Source organism: Apium graveolens, chromosome 10 (assembly GCF_009905375.1).
Source record: "Apium graveolens cultivar Ventura chromosome 10, ASM990537v1, whole genome shotgun sequence".
Classification (NCBI taxonomy): Eukaryota; Viridiplantae; Streptophyta; class Magnoliopsida; order Apiales; family Apiaceae; genus Apium; species Apium graveolens.
The window spans coordinates 218,356,918-218,375,386 of NC_133656.1; the positions used below are offsets into that span (position 1 = coordinate 218,356,918).

General features: G+C 31.1%; 2 protein-coding genes across 2 annotated transcripts; both read right to left on the reverse strand.

Moving 5' to 3' along the window:
* Positions 1–1,049: 1,049 nt before the first annotated feature.
* LOC141693312 (ABSCISIC ACID-INSENSITIVE 5-like protein 2) lies at positions 1,050–5,678 on the reverse strand. Its single transcript, XM_074498375.1, has 4 exons — positions 5,229–5,678; positions 4,061–4,995; positions 3,906–3,977; positions 1,050–1,358 (listed from the first exon to the last, which is right to left on the reverse strand). Exons 2-4 carry the CDS (start codon positions 4,904–4,906, stop codon positions 1,278–1,280), a joined length of 999 nt encoding a protein of 332 aa, XP_074354476.1. The 5' UTR covers positions 4,907–4,995; positions 5,229–5,678; the 3' UTR covers positions 1,050–1,277.
* An 11,876-nt stretch (positions 5,679–17,554) lies between these two features.
* LOC141691820 (uncharacterized) lies at positions 17,555–18,058 on the reverse strand. Its single transcript, XM_074496573.1, has one exon. It carries the CDS (start codon positions 18,056–18,058, stop codon positions 17,555–17,557), a length of 504 nt encoding a protein of 167 aa, XP_074352674.1.
* Positions 18,059–18,469: the final 411 nt, after the last annotated feature.

The window sequence follows — 18,469 nt, forward strand, 5'->3', positions numbered from 1 at the left end:
ATACTAAATATGGGCATAACAGGGAAGGATTCCAGAAATCAGGCACGTGAGACAAAGCATTGAACTTAACGGAGGCGTTAACATGAATAAAGAATTGGAGGACTAGATGTATCTTCAAAATGGATGCCAAATTACTGGTTTGAGCCTTTGAGGCCATACACTGATACACGGAGCAAAAAAAAATTATACTTTATACCATTGTTGATGTATTGAGTTACTCGGACATTTTGACCAAGTATTACTATTTTTTAATCACAAGTCTGCGTATAGTATAACTCATACGGTAACACAGGCCGGATATTATATGTCAGGTTTTATGAAGTGGTATCACACTACTCCTAATTTCATTATTTGTAACCTTATTGCAGAGGAGATTTAATGTATGCCAGTGTTATATTTCAGGAACAAAACTTAATTTGTGAATTAAGTATAGAGAAAAAGCTCATCGTGGAAGAATAAAAAAAAAGTGGGTATAACTGTATTAGTGATGAATTTTATGAACAGCGTGAGCTCAAGAGAGCAGAAATTGTGGAAAACTAATTTCAAATTGCAAGATTATGCTATTTTAATTTACGAATCGCATAAAATTACAAATAATTATTCACAAAATACTACAAACATTATTAAATTCCATTCCGTCTCACCTTTTCTTAAACTCATTTCTTCCAACTAGACAGGTACAAAGTAAATATTAATTTATCTTTGTTTAAACGTACTACCTCCGTCCCATGAAATTGTATGCGTTCATTATTTGCACGTATTTCGAGATTTCTATAAAATATAGTTTCATAATATTTTTTAATTTTTTTTTTCTTTTGAATAAAAGTTTAAACATAAAACTTTTATTCAGGGAATTTTTAAAAAAAAAAATTGTGAAATTATATTTTAAATAAGCATTGAAAAGTGTGCCGAAAAGTAATGTATAAAATTCAAGTATTAAACTTTTCTGCCGTCCTATCTTGTGAGTGCCGTTCTGGTATATGTGTACCTGAACTCTTGTAGATACTGTTAAGAGGACCAAAAAATAACAATACAAGAGGAAAGTTGGCGGTAAAAGAACAAGGAGCAGCTCTATAGTCTGTTTTTTGTGTTTTGTAAACCAGTTCTAAGTTAAAATGTACAAGGCAACTTCAAAGTAACAATAAACCTTGCCTCTGGAATTAACCACCCATACAAGGCAGAGAGGCACATTTTTTATATTTCCAAGGAGACTCCACAACTAATTTAACCCTACTGGAAACTAAATAACATTAACAAACAGCTTTATACTTTTTTCTTCAGAAAGCAGCTGAGCTTGTCCTGCGAAGTTGATACTTGGGCTCTGGAAGTTGTAAACATGGCAACAATGCCTCTGCCTCCTACAATAACCAACACAATCAAATTGTATACATTAGAGATGGCAATATAGCACATTGATTTCTATTCTTGACAGGAAAACGGGGCCTTCTGCTGTAAATAATCATGTAGAAAGAAGCACACAATGCAGCGTTACAACTCTCATCGCTCGTCACTCTCCAAGACCTAATAAACCAATCACAACATTTCATCGCCAACAGAAAATGCAGTTTGTCTTAATTTTTTATTCTGTATATACATAGAGATGTGCACCATCGGCTAATAAGTTTTTTATATCTAGTTTAAAATTAAGGTGGAAGCGAATGGTGATTGTAAATATCCATCTGCATATATAATATTGTTACCTCAATTATTGTAATGAAAACCATGGTCAAATCAGAGGATCGTGTATGAATAGCAAGGAAAATAAAGAAACTTACCCATAAAAAAACACATGCACTCCATAAGACGCATATCCAGCAAAAAAAAAGTTTTGAATTTGATTAGTTGTTACAGTCATTAATAGCAACAACCTAATTACAGTTTATCAAGTAGGAAAGCCAATCAAACTTTAACCGGGTACTTGTCATACCTATCATCGCACTGCACATACACTGCTACCAGCAAACATCAAATCAAAGCGAGAAAACCATTCAAAAGAGTAAACTGAATGACCATTTGCATCAACCACACAGGCACACATTACACATGTAACGATAGTACTCTAATCAGCCAAATGTATGTTCTTAATGGATCAATATTTTATGTCCTTAAAAAAGGGCTTTCTATCTATATTGGTCACATATCTCATATGATAACAAGAGACGGACACACTGATGATTTAATAACGACTGTGATCGATAGTCATCTATTTTCTATATAAATCTTACGAAATTTCCCTCAACCATAACAATCAGTTTTTTAAAAGTAATAAATGACTGGACTATATATTATAATCTTAATCAGAACATATAATACAGATATTTACTGAAAAGTAATGGATCCAACTTCCAAGTGTTCACAGATAAATGTTTACAGAGTTGCACTAGGTACTTTTGGAACTTTAACACAATAATTATATATATTGAGCTATAGACAAATATAAATCAGGGAAACTGAATATACAGTTTCACACAATAAAGACAAATCACCATCTAATTACTTTACTAGAGGTTCAAAGAGGATGAAATGTGTCATTGCTTGATTGATTGTACTAACATGTTTTAAATTTAAAACATCCCTATTTTTCTACCCTTTTACATAGAAAATAATATAAATAACTGAAGATTGTTCGTGACAAATGACAATTACAAATATAAAAGATACAATAAATCATGACAGAGCAGCAGTTTGGTTCATTTAATATACCAGTTCTGCATATATCAGATCAACTGGCGCTTTTCTAACACCTTTTATATGTCGGGTGTAATTGACAAGTGACAACCCACAGTTCTAAGTCGATAGTTTTGGTTAACCAACAAAATAACAACTGCTAGATTTTCTAAATTAAAAAAAAAAACTTTTAGATCTGATACTAAAGATTAAAGAATGTTCTATATTTTAATATGTATAATATTATGGGACGTCTAGGGTCCAAATTTTGTCAACAAAAAATTAAAATTAATCATTTTACATTATTAGTTTTAGATATATAAAGATACAAACAAATGTCTAAAATCAAATAACACATATTAAAGTAATATGTGCATCAAACCGGGATATAAGCTAGTGTTCTTAATGTTAATTATCTAATTATACATATTGGATTGAACCACCCTCTTGGCTGTGACATGTCGAGCGGGGTTTTAAATCTATGTGTATTATGTTCAGGTATTTTGAAAAGGAAAGTCTTTTATGGATGATAATGAATTGTGTTACTTTTTCTATGTGAAATATCAAGACCTTCAAACCTTTATTCACTTGGCCACAAAAGATGGGCATTATAAAACAATAATAACAACATTCAATCAATTAGAATCAATTTCAGTCCATTAGTTGTATTAAATTTATTCTAGCTTGAAAACAAGAATCTAAGGATAGCATAGGATAGTATAGAGTTTAAATTAAGATGCAAAAGGTAAGAGATCAACGAATCAGGAAACATCCCTACTCAAGGAAGTTATGCAAGTATCATATTAAAGAAAGACCTATCTCCTACAAGTCAAATGAATATAAGTCTCAATAAAAGGTAAAAATATCCAATTGGAAACGTTTTCTTTTAACTTTATCAATTAAAGGCCAATGGATCTACGTCTCTTAGATAGATTCTGATTGGCTTCAAAGCTCGCGTCGTGACTTACTCTCAAAAGTGGTTTGAACTGCGATTACACAATTCCACAGCATTTATGGCATGATTCTCCAGCACAGAATATATTGCACCATATACATGTTTACGCAAAAGCAACCATTTTTAAAAGATTTTGTATTTTTAAAGCATTTCAGACATGATTGTACAACACAAATTTTGTCGCACATACAAACATATAGCAAAGCAACCCAACTGGTGAAATTAAAAGGTCTGCTGAATACAAAGTAGGAAAAGAAAAACATATGGCAAAATTAAAAGATACCTGTTGTCTCTTGAGCCTTTCATTTTCCTCTTCTAGCCGTTGCACCTTGTTCTCAAGCTCGTGAGTGTAAGCCTGTAAAATGACATAATAAGTTTTCTTGATTCTAGGGGATAGCATAAAGAAAAGGAACCTAACACTAGAAGTTTATAACTAACCTGCTTTCTTGCTCGTGACCTAGCAGCAGATTCTCTATTCTTAATCATCCTCTTCTGCCTCCTTTCAACAGTTTTTTCAACAACATCCCCTGAAGCATTCCTTTTCCTCCCAGGTATTTGGGTATCTGAAAGTGTACCCATTAAAGGGGAAGGTGAAATAGTCATTTGAGTCTCATTATATGCATCCAAAATTGGATTTGAACCCAGAGAAAGGGATGGCTGAATTATATTGCCCGGCATGTAAACAGCCAGCATATTTTGTTGTTGAGTTGGCTGATGAGCCGAGGGGATCTGGTAATTCATCCAAGGAGTTTGTAGGGAAACACTTTGTTGTGGCAGTGCAATCGGATCAACCCCAAAAACAGGTCCTGAAGCTTTCCCCCCTTCAGTAACTACCCCTGCCTGAACCAAGAAGTCCTCCAAAGTCATCTCACCGAGAGTAGAATTTCTTTCACGGCTACTCATCCCAATACCAGTCTTCTTCTGACCTTGCTGGATGTCTTTCCAAACCTCATCAACAGTCTTCTTGCTCAGATCACGTGATAGAGTCACACTTGATTGCCTGTTCAAACCGGACCCAGAAGCAAGCATCCCATTTTGCATAGCCGCGTAATCAACCCTTCCAAGTCCCTGATTAGCTTCTACAGTCCAAACACTCTTGAGAAACTCATCAAGATTCATACTGGTCAAAGGTTTCCCCAAATGCCCTAATTGACTTTGAACCTCATCAAGCGTAAGGTTATACAACGATTTCTGACGAGCCAAGAACTCCTTCCTCGACTCTTGCAAATCCCTACCACTACCACTACCATAACTTCCCTGAGATCCCATTGTCTGAGTTCCCATTCACTACCTCTAAATGCACAATCAATGACTTATCACAATAGCCCAGAATCTAAAATCAATTCTTTAATCAAGAACTCGACTCCCTCAATCTAAAACACACACAAAAAAAAGAATCATCACAATCACATATAATCCATCATAACCCTACATAATGCTCTACAATGAACTCACAAATCACACCACAATCATAACCAAGATCAAAACTTTAAACAAATACATCAAAAAAAACTTCAATCACAGACATAAAATGATCTAAACAGCAATAAAGAATCAAACTTTAATAAAAATCAAGAACGAGATTGAAAAAAGCAGCAAACTTTACCTTAAGTGGGAGAGATAGAGAGGGAGAGAAGGAGATAGATGAGATGAATTAGCTAAAAGCCCAAATAAATCCAACATTCTGCAGAAGAGAACAAAAACCCATAAACCATGCTGAGCTCAATCTGTATACTCCAATTAGAAAAAGAGACAAGTGTATCTATTTTCACAGTATACAAGAACAGACGCACATTCTATTCTCCAGAGCAAATAGTAATTGTATAATAAATAATAAAAAAAATATATAGTAAATGTATGTATGTGTTTATTGATTGTATGCAGTTTTATGAAGAGGATGAAGAGAATTAAAAAAGAAGAGGGGGATTAAACAGAGGACAAATGGAAAGAAAATCTGAGTGGAAACAAAAAATCATGTGTCATATAAAGACTTTCTTGGAATTATTGGATATTGAAATGTATATCTATAAAAATACTGTACATAAACGCCGGGTGACTCCAACTCAATCTACAAAACGAGACACAAAATGGAAACCATACAAAAAGGAACGTCCTTTTAATAAATTTTAGAGGGTCCTTTTTTAAGAAAGGAAAGTATTAGTCGATGGGTACCTGTATAAAAAGCCAAAAGGTACAAAAGCCTCTTCTAAAAAGTAAAAGTATTTCACTAATCACATTTATTATACTACTCCTTTCATCTTATGTCACATTTTTTTTTATAAAACTCAAATTTATCAATTTTTTGACTAACGATTAAATATTATTCGTATATTATTTCAAAAAACTAAAAATTATAGATTAAAGTAGATTAAATCTACTTTCCGGTGAAGAATTTTTTTTATTTTGTTCAATTTTAAATTATTAATAAATTTTAGTCAAACTTAAGTCAATTTAACTGGTACAAATCCAAATAAGACATATAATATGAGATGGAGGGAGTATTATTTATGGGTCGAAATCTCTTGATCTCCCGTAAATATTTAACGGAATAATAAGCACCAATCGGGACCTCTTAATTTATTTTGTCCTCCTAATTAAAATAATCTATAAGAAAAAAGTTTGATGAAGTCATTGTTTTTTGTGAACTCCTTATGCATTAATATAACTAAAATATTATAGTAAATATTATTTTACGAATTATTTTATATAAACATAATTTTTCAAATGAAAATTTAACAAATTTCATATGCTTTGCAAGTGAAACATGTATATTCTTAACATACAAATGTATGTTCTGCAAACTAAATATGTTTTGTACAATAATATATTTTACAATATTTTACTCATAAATTATATGTGTTTTGCATAATATTCATGTAAGATGATTCTTATATAATATTTTACGTAATATTTTAATTACAGAACGTACGTGAATTTCAAGATTTCACAAAAAATAAGTACTTAATAGAACTTATAGTAGAAACGAAATAAGAAATATTCAAGGATCGGACCAGACTCGTTTTATGGTAGAACCGATCCAGAAACGAGCCGAAAATTTCAGTTGGGTTCCAAACCGAAATAACCAATTTATTATTTTATTTTAAATTTATTTATTTTCTATATTATTTATTATTCTAATTTTTTAAACTTTCACTAATTTTGATTATATTTTAAGAGTAACTTATTAATAAAATTATTAGGGTAGATTATTTTGCATTCGATTAATTTCTAATATTTAGAAATACAAGTCAAAACACCATTTACATTTACATAAATGAATAATGTAGTATAATATCATATTGATTTTGACATTTATTATAATATTATATATTATAAATTATTATAATACATTTTTTTATATATATTTCGGTCCGCTTCTTACGATTTTAAGATGTTAAGAACCCACTTGAATCGAAACCAATTTTTTTAAAAAAAATAAAAATTGAAACGGAACCGAATTAGTTAAGACCCGAGTCGAAACCGAAATTTTGGAGCGATTCGGTTCCGAAATTTTGGAGCGATTCGGTTCTTGGTTCTAAAACCTGAAATACTCACTTGATGTACCCTGTTTGGCTAATCAACTCCCATCATCAATATTCATACATCCCAAATTAATACATTTTTTAAAATTTATGTGTATTTAAGATGTATAAAAATGATAGTTTAGTGTAATATTGTTCTAAAAATTCTGAATAAATAATTGATTTTTAAAATTTTATTTTAAAATATTTTTAAAAAAATAGATAAATTTATTGTTTTTATGTATTGATCATAAAAAGTCGAAGAATTAAGATTTTTTTTGTAATTGCTGTTAAAATTAGTACAATATTATAAAAAATGCCGATAAAAGATGTACTAGCTATTTGACAATAATTTTGATATAGACATATTTTGATTAAAAAATAATCAGTGAAGTTTAATCGCGAGCTTTCCGCAATATATATGGATCCATCAACAAGTTTATCAATTTATAGCAAGTCACACCGAGTCGGACACTTTTTTCAGGAAATCTAATGTCTGACAAGATTTAAAAAAATAAAATGACGGGGTACCCCAAATATTTTATCCAAATTTTTTATCAAATAACGTTACTAACATATGACTGATTTTGATTTGTGAACGTATATAAATGCAAGCGAGGTTCCATATTATTATTAGGAACGTTGCCAACAATTTATGTGACACGTCATATTTGAGAAAATTTTTGGGTTAAAAATTTGAGTTATTTAACATTTTCCAAATCTAAATGCTAGAACATGAAAAAAACGAGCAATTCAATTGGCGATCCAATTGTTATCAGACGTGTGCGTAATAGAAAATGATTACCATGGGCAATTTATATGGATAATTAAGTAAATTTAAGAAAGATACTGGCCACACATCAGGTTAAATAATGTCTATAATTATTCCGCTGATAAACAAAAATTAAATCTAAAGTTAAAACTGAACCAAAAGCCGAACCACACAAAACTACACCACCTGGTTGTTATTAGTTACTCCTCCGTCTTTGATCTTCCCGTTTTGACTTTTCCTCCTGTTCATGTATAATCTATAATCTATAATCTATAATCTATAAGGTCAAATATAGTTATGAGTGATTTTGTTACATTCATATTTATGAGTAATTTAATATAATAAAATTTTTATATTTAATATTAATACGAAATTAAAGATATTAACAATTAAAAGTGTGCATTGACAAACATGTACAACACAAATGAGAAACGTTTTTAGGGAGTACTAGCTTTGTACCCGTGCGACGCACGGGATAATTATAGTTTTTTTGTTTATATTTTTTTTGAATATTTATTATTTATTTAACTAATTTTTAATAAAATAATTTTATTCCCTAGATAAATTTTATGTTCTTCATTAATAATGTATTTTTCTAAAAAATTGTATTTTTTGTACTTATATATTTAATTATAATTGTAGCATTATATGTGACATTGATAACCTAACTATAAAATATATGTTATAATTTATTTTATTATTTGAATTTTTTCATATTATAAATTTGTAAATATAATATTTTAATCATGTCATATAATATGTTTACGTAATTATTTTTTTATTTTTATATATGTTTTTCTTAATCATGTGGAGTTTGACCAAAAATTAGAAAGTTGTTTGGATTTGCCTCTTGCGATATTTATAATAATATTTATAATTTTTTGGTTATAATAATGATTTTCAAAAAAAATACCTTACACTTAATTGTCATAATACTTTTAAATATATTTTATTAGATTCGTATTTCAGTTTTGAATTTTAATAAAAAAAATATTATTATTATATTTCTTCCTAATTTTTATGTTTTATATGATTCATATGTTCTAAATTTTTTAATAGACAAACTGTAATTTCCCTTGAATTTTGTAAGTTACATGTGCTCTAAATGTTTTAAAAGACAAACAGTATTTTTCCTTGTTACACAACAAAATAAATCACATGTAATAGTTATACCCAAATATAATTTAAATTTGTTTCTTGTTTTATAAAATAAAAATTATCAGTTCATAAATATTTTAAATCAAATTATTTCTTTTATTATATAAATAATATAATACTTTTAATATTATTTTATATCACTTAAAAAATATAATTGTAGCTCACATAATATGTTTATGCAGTTATTTATATTTTATTTATATATTTTCTTTTCTTAATATTGTGGAGTTTGTTCAAAAATTTTGTATCTTGCCAATATTTCATCATTTTTCGGTTCTAGTACTCATTTTGAAAAAAAAACTTTAACTTTTTTTGTGATTGTACTTTTGAATTTATTTTATTAGTCTGGCTTTCAATTTGAAATTATAATAATATTTTATGATTATTATTATATTTCTTCCTGGTTTTTATGTGTTATAAATGTGTAATTATAGTTTAATTTCTTAATTAATTATCTATTTATAAAGATTATTAAGTATTTTAATGGAATATTACAATAGTTGAAATACATATAGTAATAATATATTTTATTAGATTTTTATTTCAATTTTAATTTATAATAGTTTATTATTATTATTATTATTATTATTATTATTATTATTATTATTATGCCTACACTTTCACCCGTGCAACCCCACCTTATTTTTTTCTATTCTATTAATGATTTTGAAAAAAAATACTTTACATTTAATTTTCATGGTCCTTTAAATGTATTTCACCTTTAAATGTATTTCATTATATTTGTATTTCAATTTTAAATTGTAATAATGTATCATTATTATTATTATTATATTTCAAACTTACTCATTCCAATTTTTTTTTAAGAAAATGATACTAATTTAACCAGATTATAAATGATTTGTTAATTGTTACTTATATTTATTTTTATTAAAATAATTATTGTTTGTACTATATAAATATAATACTTTTAATATTTTTTATATCAATTAAGAATATATTATTATAGTTCAATTTCTTAATTATAAATGTTTATTATATAGATTATTAGATATTATAGTAAAATAATAGGATATTCATAGTACCTATACCTTAGGACGTGCAATTCACCTATGTGACCACCAAACCATGTAACTGTACCACCAAAACTCCCTTACTCTAATTATATATAGGATATAATTGGTTTGATTTTGATTTCAAATTTTAAAAACTATATATATATATATAGATGAATGATCAAATACAAACTAAAATTAAAATAGAAATTAGGAATAAATCTAAACCATTAGATCTACCTAATCTAATGGTGCACCATAAATCACCCCATCCAACTACTCTGCACCCTCCCACACCCAATTTCAGTTTTTCTCCTAAGTTTTTTATTTAATTTTTTCCATCAAACCGTAATTTTTTTTAAATCCGATTTCACTGTATTTTTGTACATCTATCAACAATCGATTTGCATACATTTGTGTTATATTTCGAATTAATTTTTTTAACAAAATTATATGATTTCTAGTTTTTATTCTAAATTTAAAAAACCTCTATATATATATGGTTTAATTTTGATTTTCATCTTAAACCAAAACGATAAAATTGAACCATTCCAAATTATTAAAAATTAATTAATTTAAATTATTAAATTACAGTTGAATCTCGATAAATTAATAATTCATAAAATAATAATCCTGATAAAATAATATTTTTCTCCGTTCCTAATAAAATGGACACATTATATTTTTATTTCAAATAAAGTAATATATTCGCTAAAATAATATTTTTTGTCCAACTATATAATTTTAAAGAGATTTAAATGTATGTATGTGCAAATATGGTTTTAATCATTTATCTAACACACTGCTCCGCAACTCTTAGATTTTTATTTCAAGGGTTCAGATTAAAAGAATTTTTTTTGTCTTCTGTTATTAAATATTCGCGGATTTTTTTTTACTTTCCGCAAATATTTATGGCAAAAGGAAAAAAATTCTTTTCGTGGATATTTATAGCGAAAGGTAAATTCTTTTTTTTAATCGAGGCATAAATCTGAGCAGTCTACTGTTATTTTAACAGTGCCTGACACATGATTGTCGAGGATCAGGACACGTGCAAATAAAAAAAGATTTTTGGTAACATATTTTTTGTTTTTAACGTTAAACCTTTTTTTTCTTTATCGAGAATAAAAATATATTGTGTCCATTATGTTAGAACAAAAAAAAAAATATTTTATCAAAATTGTTACTTTATCGATATTCAACTATATTCTACAATAACACGATATATTATTCTTTTTAATACGAAATAATCATGGTTCTAAAAATCGACGATTTGTACGATAAATCGGCCGACAAATCGGTAATCGGAGAGCTGGTAATCTAATAACGGAAAATCGCCGGAAAAACGTTTTCCTGTAAATTGGTCAAAATCGTCAAAAATCGGATCAATTCTAGAAAAAAATCGGAGAAAATTACGGTGTGATTGAACGAAATCGTAGTGGGTTGGATGTAGAGAGGAATTTTTTTTAGAAGAACTTGACATTTGTCAAGAAAGAAGAAGAACTTCAGCAACGGCGGTGGAAAGAAGAAAAGAAGGGGGAGAAGATGACCTTAACGCAATAATCATAATTGTTTAATAAAATGGGCACATAGATTCATAACTTTACACATTTTGAGCTACTGTAGTTAGTTGTGTAGTACATTACTAAAACTTTCTAGCAGTACATGGTGTTGTTGCCCATGTACATGGGCTATTTCAAGGCCCAATACAACCATACATGTCATAATATATATGACCCGGTAATATTTTAGCCTATTTATATTTAAAAAAATAATAAAATATATCCGATTTTGATCCGATTTATTATTTTGATAAATTCCCGATTTTCGATAAATCGTAAATCGATAACTCCGCCAATCTAGTCCGATTTCCGATTTTTATAACATTGGAAATAATACGTTAAAGGTGAGACCAAGAATAAACCCAACGTTTTTCCAAACGTACTGGAATATAGTTGGCAGGGATGTGTGCAGCTTCTGTCAATTTTTTTTTGAAAGGGGTGTATTGCCAGAAAATATTAATCGAAGTGAAGAAACTGGACTGATACATGGATGTCGAATAGCTCGCGGTGCGCCGTCTGTCTCTCATCTATTGTTTGCAGATGATGCGTACTTCTTTTTCAAAGCAACACAAGCTGAGGCAGGCATAATGAGGAATATGTTACAGAGGTATGAACGTATGTCGGGGCAAGTGGTTAACTATGGTAAGTCAAGTATCAATTTTAGCCCGAATACAAGGGTGGAGGATAAAGCAGCAGTTTGTGAAATCTTAGAAGTGCAAGAAAAAGAAATACCTGGGAAATACCTGGGTATGTCAATGAGGGTGAGGAAGAATACGAATGAGGTGTTTGGATTCTTAAAAGATAAGGTGCATCAGAAACTGCAGGGGTGGTCGAGTAAAGAAATTTCAAAGCAAGGAAAATTGACACTGCTATCATCTGCGACACAAATGATTCCAAGTTTTTGGATGAATCTATTCCTTATACCAACTGGTATATGTGAAGCAATAGAAAGAAAGATGAATGTATTCTTGTGGGGGAAATGAGTAGCAGGGAAAGGCATAAGGTGGATGGAGTGGGCAAAAATGTGTAAGTCAAAGGGTTGTGGGGGATTGGGGGTTCGAGATATGAGGAGTTTCAACTTAGCCATGCTAGCTAAGCAGGGATGGAGATTATTTCAAGGAGCGAATAATTTTGCAACTGCAATATTAAAAGCTAAGTATTATCCAAAGACATCCTTTCTTGAAGCACAAATATGTAACAACCCTAGCTATGTCTGGAGGAGCCTAATGTCTGCGATGGACATTGTGAAGGTTGGAGCTAGATGCCAAATCGGAAATGGTAAGGACATAAAGGTATGACAGGTACCTTGGTTACCAAGTGAGGAGAACGGATGTGTGACAACAATTATGCCAGAGTGTTTGAAAGACATCACTGTAAACAGTTTAATGAGTACTGATAGGAGGGGTTGGAATATGGATGAGATAGATAGCATTTTTCATGATAGAGATGTTGCGCTGATGAAGAGAGTACCTGTACCAATGAATGATAGACAAGACTCCTGGTTTTGGCTGTTAGATGATAAATGAGTCTTCACAGTTAAGAGTAGTTACAGATGGCTGTAAGGAGAATGTGATGATGGGTATAAAGACTTTTTGAGAAGAAGTTACAGTCTTAGCTTCTATCATGAAGTAATGAATAAGAAATGTAAAAAAATATGTATTCATCTGAAAATACAGGCTGTGAAGTTTATTTATATACAACATGAAGTAAGAAATAAAAAGCTAATTAACTCTAACTAACTATGACAACTAAGCAATTACAGCTGGAAAATCAAAAATAAATATATTTCAATATCCCCCCCTCAAGCTAGACTTCATGGTGGATCAAATTGAAGGCCTAGCTTGGCACTTAAGAATTATGATGAGCTACATCCAGTGGCTTGGTGAGAATGTCGGCCAACTGCATAAAAGTGTTGATATGAGTGATATTGATGAATTGAGACGCCACATATTCCCTGATGAAATGACAATCAATCTTAAGATGCTTTGTGCGCTCTTGAAAAATCTGGTTCTCTGCAATGTGTTGTGCTGAAGTGTTATCACCGTAAAGATTTATAGGTTTAGGAACTTGAATTTACCTCGGATACAGGTAAACTTATCAACGGAAGTTCCTATAAAAATGGGAAATGCCCTACCTTGGATCAGTCGTGGTCTTCCAAACTTTACCGGTGGTATGGACGAATCCCTCGTCTGACGAGTTGAGCAAAAGTTACAGTGTTAGGTCACACACATTATAGAAGGGGGGGTTCTCTGCCCCTGCGGGGATGGAGCGACAGAAGTTTTGAGATTTTTCAAATCTTGTAAAAGCCCTTCAAGCCAAATGATTTCAGAAGTGGCATAGCTCATACTTCTGTACTCAGCTCCTGCATTGCTTTTAGAAACAGTTTTATGTTTCTTTGTTTTCCAAGAAATAAGGGATGATCCTAAGAAAATTGCATATCCTGACAGAGATTTTGCTGAAAAAGAACAAGTGCCCCAATCTGCATCTGAATATGCAGTCAAATGCAAGAGAGAATTTGCCTTGTAAAAAAGTCCAGTATTCAAAGTTCCTTTCAAATATTTTAGAACATGAAGAGCAGCATCATAATGAGGTTGTGCTGGATCTTGAAGAAATTGAGAAAGTTGTTGCACGACATATGATATGTCAGGTCTTGTAAGATTGAGATACCAATGATCCTTCTATAGATTTCTGGATCAGGTAATTTTGGCACATCTTTGGTGCTCAAATTCAAACCTTTGGACAAAGGAAAAGATGATGCTGTACAATCTGTCAAATGTGTTTCTGCCAACAAGTCTAAAATGTACTTTCTTTGATTGAGCTGAATACCTTCTTCAGTTCTTAAAACTTCTATGCCAAGGAAATATTTTAGATCACCAAGATCTTTTATAGTAAACTTCTGATGAAGCAAAGCTTTGATATCATTTATCTCCTTAATATCATTTCCTGTTACCAGTAAATCATCAACATATACCACAATTGCGGTAAAAGAATTGGCATTCTGCTTAATAAACAAAGAATAATCTTGAGAAGATTGCACATAATTTTGACTAATAAGATAAGCAGACAATTCTTTATTCCATTCTCTGGAAGCCTGTCTTAAACCATATATGGATCTCCTTAATTTGCAAACAAGACCAGGTCCAGCCTTAGAATAACCAGGTGGTGGCATCATGTATATTTCTTTAGTAAGGTATCCATGCAAAAATGCATTATTGATATCTAGTTGTTTCAAATGCCATCCATAAGCAGCAGCCAATGCTATCAAAGTTCTGACAGTAGTAAATTTTGCTACCGGACTAAAAGTGTGCTTAAAGTCTTTACCCTTGATCTGCTTATCACCCCTTGCTACCAACCTAGCCTTGCATCTTTCCACACTTCCATCAGGATTAAATTTCGTTTTAAAAACCCATTTACAACCTATCACATGCTTATCAGGTGGTAGTGTAGTCAACTCCCAAGTATTATTTGCTTCTAAAGCCTTTAATTCTGCTTCCATAGCAGCAATCCAAACTGGATCATCCTTAGCCATGTTATAACAGGATGGTTCTATTGGAGAACTAAGCACATTATTCAAACTGACATAATAGTCATTTATATCAGCACTGTTAACATGTGCAGATTTATGCAAAACAAAAGAATCAAACTTCTTAGGCATAGTAGAAACTCTAGAATACCTCCTTAAAATAACATCATTTTGAGGAAAAACTTCAGTTTGAGAATGTTCAAATTGAGAAATAGAAGCTGGAGAATATGTGCTAGAATCAGAAGTACTAGTACATTGATTCAAAGGAACATGAAATTGTGGAATAGAAATAGATGAAGAGGTATGATTTGGAGAATCAGAAAAAATGATATCATCAATATTAGCAGGATTAACTGGTGGTAAAGAAGATGTAGACACTGAAGAATTGTTATCAGTAGTATTTTGTAACTTGAAAGGAAAGATATTTTCCTTAAAAATTACATCTCTGCTAAGAAAGATATCATGAGTGTCTAAATCATATAGCTTATACCCTTTTTGAGCATATGGATATCCAAGAAGAACACATTTCCTAGCTCTCTTATCAAATTTGTCATTGGATTTCTCAGCAGCGAAACACAAGCAACCTATGATTCTCAAATTACTAATATCAGGTGGTTTCTTTATTAAGATTTCATAGGGAATTTTCCATGCTAAAACAGAACTAGGCATCATGTTTATCAAATAAGTAGCAGATAACAAACAATCACCCCAAAATTTAAAAGGTAGATTGGCATGTAACCTGATAGCCCTAGCTGTGTCTAAAAGATGTCTGTGCTTCCTTTCAATTCTACCATTTTGTTGAGGTACACCAGGTAAGCTCCTCTGATGTATTATGCCTTTTGAATGGAAAAGAGAAGTACAAAATTCCTTCAATATTTCTGTACCATTATCACTCCTAATATGCTTAACTGTAGCTCCAAAATGATTAGAAACATAGGCAAGAAAAGCAGATATAATCTGAGCAACCTGATCTTTTGAAATAAGCAAGTGAGTCCAGGTTACTCTACTGTGATCATCCAATATAGTCAAAAAATATTTGCAACCAGATGGAGTAGAAACTCTATAAGGACCCCATAAATCTATATGCAACATGTGAAAAACAGCAGGAGCTCTAGAATTTGATTCATTAAAAGGCAATTTATGATGCTTAGCAAGAATACAAGAATCACAATGAAAATTGTTTAACATTGCAGTGGTAAACATTTTCAAATGCTGCATTTTTCCAACTGACAAATGCCCAAGCCTAGCATGAAAAATATTTACATCAGGGATAGTTGTAGAATGACAACAAGAATTGAACATAGACAAAGACAAGTTTTGAGGACAAGTAGAATTTTGTGAAGAAAATCTGTACAATCCAGCAGCTCTTGTGCCAACAACCTGAATTGTGTTATTCAAAGGGTCCTGAAAGGAACATGTGTCTTTTTCAAATTGAGCTACTAAAGAATTGTGCTCAAGAAGTTTTCCAACAGATAAAAGGTTATGTTTGAAATCTGGAACATATAGAACATGTTTCAGAGTAATATTAGGAGTTAATATGACATCTCCTACTTTTGTCACACTCTTAATATTGCCATCAGGTAAACAAATTTTGATAGGAATTTTAGCATCATAAATTTGAGAAAATAATGATTCATTATAAGCCATATGATCACTAGCTCCTGTGTCTATAATCCATGAAGCATTAGAATTATGAGATGCATTAGAGATAACCTGAAATGCAGATACAATACCTGCAAAATTCACAGAGGACTGAGAAGACTGAAAATTTTCTGAAAGAGGAGACATCTGCTGTTGTTGCATCATCTTAAGCACCTCTTGATAAACAGCTGATACCATCTTACTATCAAAAGAAGCATTCTCACCAGATGCTCTTGGAGTATCAACAGATTCAGAAATCGCATTAGCAGCCATTCTCGGATTGTTAATTTTACTCTTCATTGTATTATTCCACTCTGGATACCCTACCAACTTGAAACATTGATCAGCAGTATGTCCCTTCCTCTTGCAATGATCACAAATCAAATTAAGCTTGGATCTCTTGAGATCTTTCTTGAAATTAGACTGTCCTTGACCTCTACCATAATTTCCTTGATTGGAATAACCAGATTGACCAGATCGTTGACTGAATAAAGCACTAACCTCAGTTTTAGAATTTGTGAGATTAAGGCTATTATGTTTCTCAATCTGTTGTAAAATATGATACGCCTTAAGAACACTTGGCAAAGGTTCCATACTCAAGAGATTCGTCTTAACAGAATCATATTGTTTGTTTAAGCCACAGATAAATTGAATCAATTTCTTAGTTTCTAGAGCATCAATGACCTTTTTCATGAGATTACAAGTGCATTTAGTCATTGCAGAATAAGTACAAACAAGATTTCCTTCAAGAACTTGAAGCAAATTTATCCCAAACAGATTTCATCTTACCAAAATATTCAGCAATGCTCATATTATCTTGCCGAATCTTTATCAAAGTCGTATGTAATTCATAGAGTAATGGAGCATTCGACTTACCAAACCGATCAGCCACATCAGTCCAAAGATCATGAGCAGATGTTGCAAAAATGAAGCTATCAGAAATTACCGGCTCCATAGATGAAGTCAACCACGACATCACCATGTAATCATTGCGAATCCACTTGTTGTAATCAACAGAGTCCTCAGCTGGTTTGTGTAAAGATCCATCAATGAAACCGAGTTTGTTTTTGGCTCCAAGCGCCATCTTAACACTACGACTCCAATTGATGAAATTATCACCAGAAAGCAACATCGTTCCTAATTGCTGGCGAGGATTGTCACCAGAAGATAGGTAGTAAGGATCATTGTAATTCACAGCCTGATTCTGTGAATTAGTTAAGATTTCGTTCGCAATTGACGATTCCGCCATTGCCAGAACAAGAAATCGATGTCAAGAAAATAAATCGAGATGAAATAGATCAAAATTGATTGAGATCGAGATTGAAATTATGTTATGATCGAGCTGAACAAGCTCTGATACCATGAGAAGGAGTTACAGTCTTAGCTTCTATCATGAAGTAATGAATAAGAAATGTAAAAAAATATGTATTCATCTGAAAATACAGGCTGTGAAGTTTGTTTATATACAACATGAAGTAAGAAAGAAAAGCTAACTAACTCTAACTAACTATGACAACTAAGCAATTACAGCTGGAAAATCAAAAGTAAATATATTTCAATACTTTTGGAAGAAATTCTGGAGGTTAAAGCTCCCAGGAAAAGTAACTCATTTCTTATGGAGGGTGTGTAAGGGTTGCCTGCCTACTGTAGCAGCTTTAGT

What these genes read in the sequence shown, in the direction of transcription:
- LOC141693312 (XM_074498375.1), bottom strand. Translation starts at nt 4,906, where the DNA reads ATGGGAACTCAGACAATGGGATCTCAGGGAAGTTATGGTAGTGGTAGT. An exon ending in GGTCACGAGCAAGAAAGCAG is followed by an intron (nt 3,978 to 4,060) that starts GTTAGTTATAAA and finishes GTCATTTTACAG; the next exon opens with GCTTACACTCACGAGCTTGA. An exon ending in AAAGGCTCAAGAGACAACAG is followed by an intron (nt 1,359 to 3,905) that starts GTATCTTTTAAT and finishes TGGTTATTGTAG; the next exon opens with GAGGCAGAGGCATTGTTGCC.
- LOC141691820 (XM_074496573.1), bottom strand. Translation starts at nt 18,058, where the DNA reads ATGGCGGAATCGTCAATTGCGAACGAAATCTTAACTAATTCACAGAAT.